The 1,934-nt window shown below is 50.7% G+C and overlaps 1 protein-coding gene across 1 annotated transcript; it reads right to left on the reverse strand.

Annotated features, from left to right (window-relative positions):
- Nucleotides 1-983: 983 nt before the first annotated feature.
- LOC112961844 (olfactory receptor 10A7-like) lies at nt 984-1,934 on the reverse strand. Its single transcript, XM_026057437.1, has one exon. The coding sequence runs from the start codon at nt 1,932-1,934 to the stop codon at nt 984-986; it is 951 nt and encodes a 316-aa protein (XP_025913222.1).

Consider the following 1,934-nt stretch of genomic DNA (forward strand, 5'->3'; position numbering starts at 1 on the left):
CAGAGTAATGGGCTGAGATACAGAAATGTAGCTTGGAAATGTGCAAACCTGAGGGAGAGGGCTCTCATCCCAGGAAAACACAGTTAGGAGAATGTGGTCACAACAACTCCTTGAAAGAGCTCTCTTTTCAGCTGAAATTCCTTTCTTCTGTTCACACAGAAAGACAGGTATGACATTTTGACAACCCCAAAGACAGGATCACCATTTCATTTACTTCATGAAAAAAAAAAAAAAAGGCAGCAACATTTTCTAGGCTAGGACCTGATGTTCCTGTGCTTCTTCACATTCAACAAACTCAAAATCCCACATGCCTAAAGGAATGTCTGATGCACAGCACATGCCTTTCCAGGTCCTTCATGCCTGTTCAAAACAGAAACAAAAGTCACTTATTCCTTCAGGTCTACAACTACTGTGCCAGATAGCAGTGAGGGCCAGCTGCTCTCTAAGGAACAGGGAGCCAGGATCCCCGTGTGGTAACATGGCCAGCAGGGCAGTGGTCTCACTAGCCAGGACCCGTCTCACAGTACCTGAGTGACGCGAGCAGGGCAGGCTGGGAATGGCAGGTGGGGTCAACTGAAAGTCCAGATCACCACCAGGTTTGTGATGATGAGAGAGGTCTGAGGTCAAGCTGGGAAGTTAATCTACAATCAGGGTCAGGATCTGGTCCACTGAGGGTAACCAGGCTCAGAAACAGCCTAAGGATTGCCAGGCACGTCCATAGTGATGACACATGTCAGACGTCAAGCTGGGGAGTCAGTCTGCAGGTCAGGGTCCAGATCAGCATGGTCCATGGTAAAGGGCAGGCATGGCTGTGGCTAAGCTGGAAGTCAGTACTACTACAACATAGATCAGACAGGGATTGAAGGCTATGGGCTGAGCTAAAAGTGATCCCCAAGTCCATGGGCAGAGAGAGTGGATGGAGGCCCCAGGTGAAGTTGCTCAGGGCCATTAAGGCCTGCCAGTGCCCTCAGGACCCCAATATACTATGAGCTCTGAGTGCAGGCCAAGGCTTTCCTGAGTGCTTTCCTCAGGGCCTCCCTGACCTCCCTGTTCCGCAGGCTGTAGATGAGGGGATTGACCAGAGGTGTGAGGACAGTGTAGGAAAAGGAGAACACTTTGTTGAGCTGCCTCAGCTGGGGGGTTCTGGGCAGCATGTAGACAATGATGAGGGTGCCATAGAAAACAGTGACAACGGTGAGGTGAGAGGAGCAGGTGGAGAAGGCCTTCTGCCTGCCCACACTGGACGGGATCCTCAGGATGGCAGCTATGATGCACACATAGGAGGCCAGCGTGAACAGGAAGGGGAAGACTAAATCCAGGAAAGACATTATTAGAGCAACTGGTATGAGTGCTGTGGTGTCACTGCAGGAGAGCTCCATCAATGCTGTAAAATCACAGAAGTGGTCAATTGCCTTGGGGCCACAGAACCTCTGGTGAGATATGAAAGAGGTAATTAGTACAGAAATTAGCAGTCCCCCTAGCCAAGACCCAGCTGCCATCTGGAGACACACCTTCCAGCTCATGAGGCTTGCATAGAGCAGGGGTTGGCATATGGCCAAGTACCGATCGTAGGCCATCATGGTCAGCAGTGTAACTGTAGTTACAAAAAGGCCAAAGAAATAGAACTGAGCCATACAGCCATAAGCAGAGATGGTCCCGTCCCCAGTCAGGAAGCTGGCCAGCAGCTCGGGCAGGATGGTGGAGCTGTAGCAGGTCTCCAAGGAGGACAGATTTCCCAAGAAGAAGTACATGGGGGTGTGCAGATGCTGATCTGCCACCACCACCACAACAATAAGGATGTTCCCCACCATTGTTACCAAATAGATGATCAGTGAGAGGAGGAAAAGTGGTGTCTGAAGTGAGGGGACATTCCCCATTCCCAGCAGGAGAAACTCCTTTAGTGAGGTCCGATTGTCCCACTCCTCTTTCTCCAT

Source organism: Apteryx rowi, unplaced genomic scaffold (assembly GCF_003343035.1).
Source record: "Apteryx rowi isolate R43461 unplaced genomic scaffold, aptRow1 scaffold_1396, whole genome shotgun sequence".
NCBI lineage: Eukaryota > Metazoa > Chordata > Aves > Apterygiformes > Apterygidae > Apteryx > Apteryx rowi.

What these genes read in the sequence shown, in the direction of transcription:
- LOC112961844 (XM_026057437.1), bottom strand. Translation starts at nt 1,934, where the DNA reads ATGGAGAAAGAGGAGTGGGACAATCGGACCTCACTAAAGGAGTTTCTC.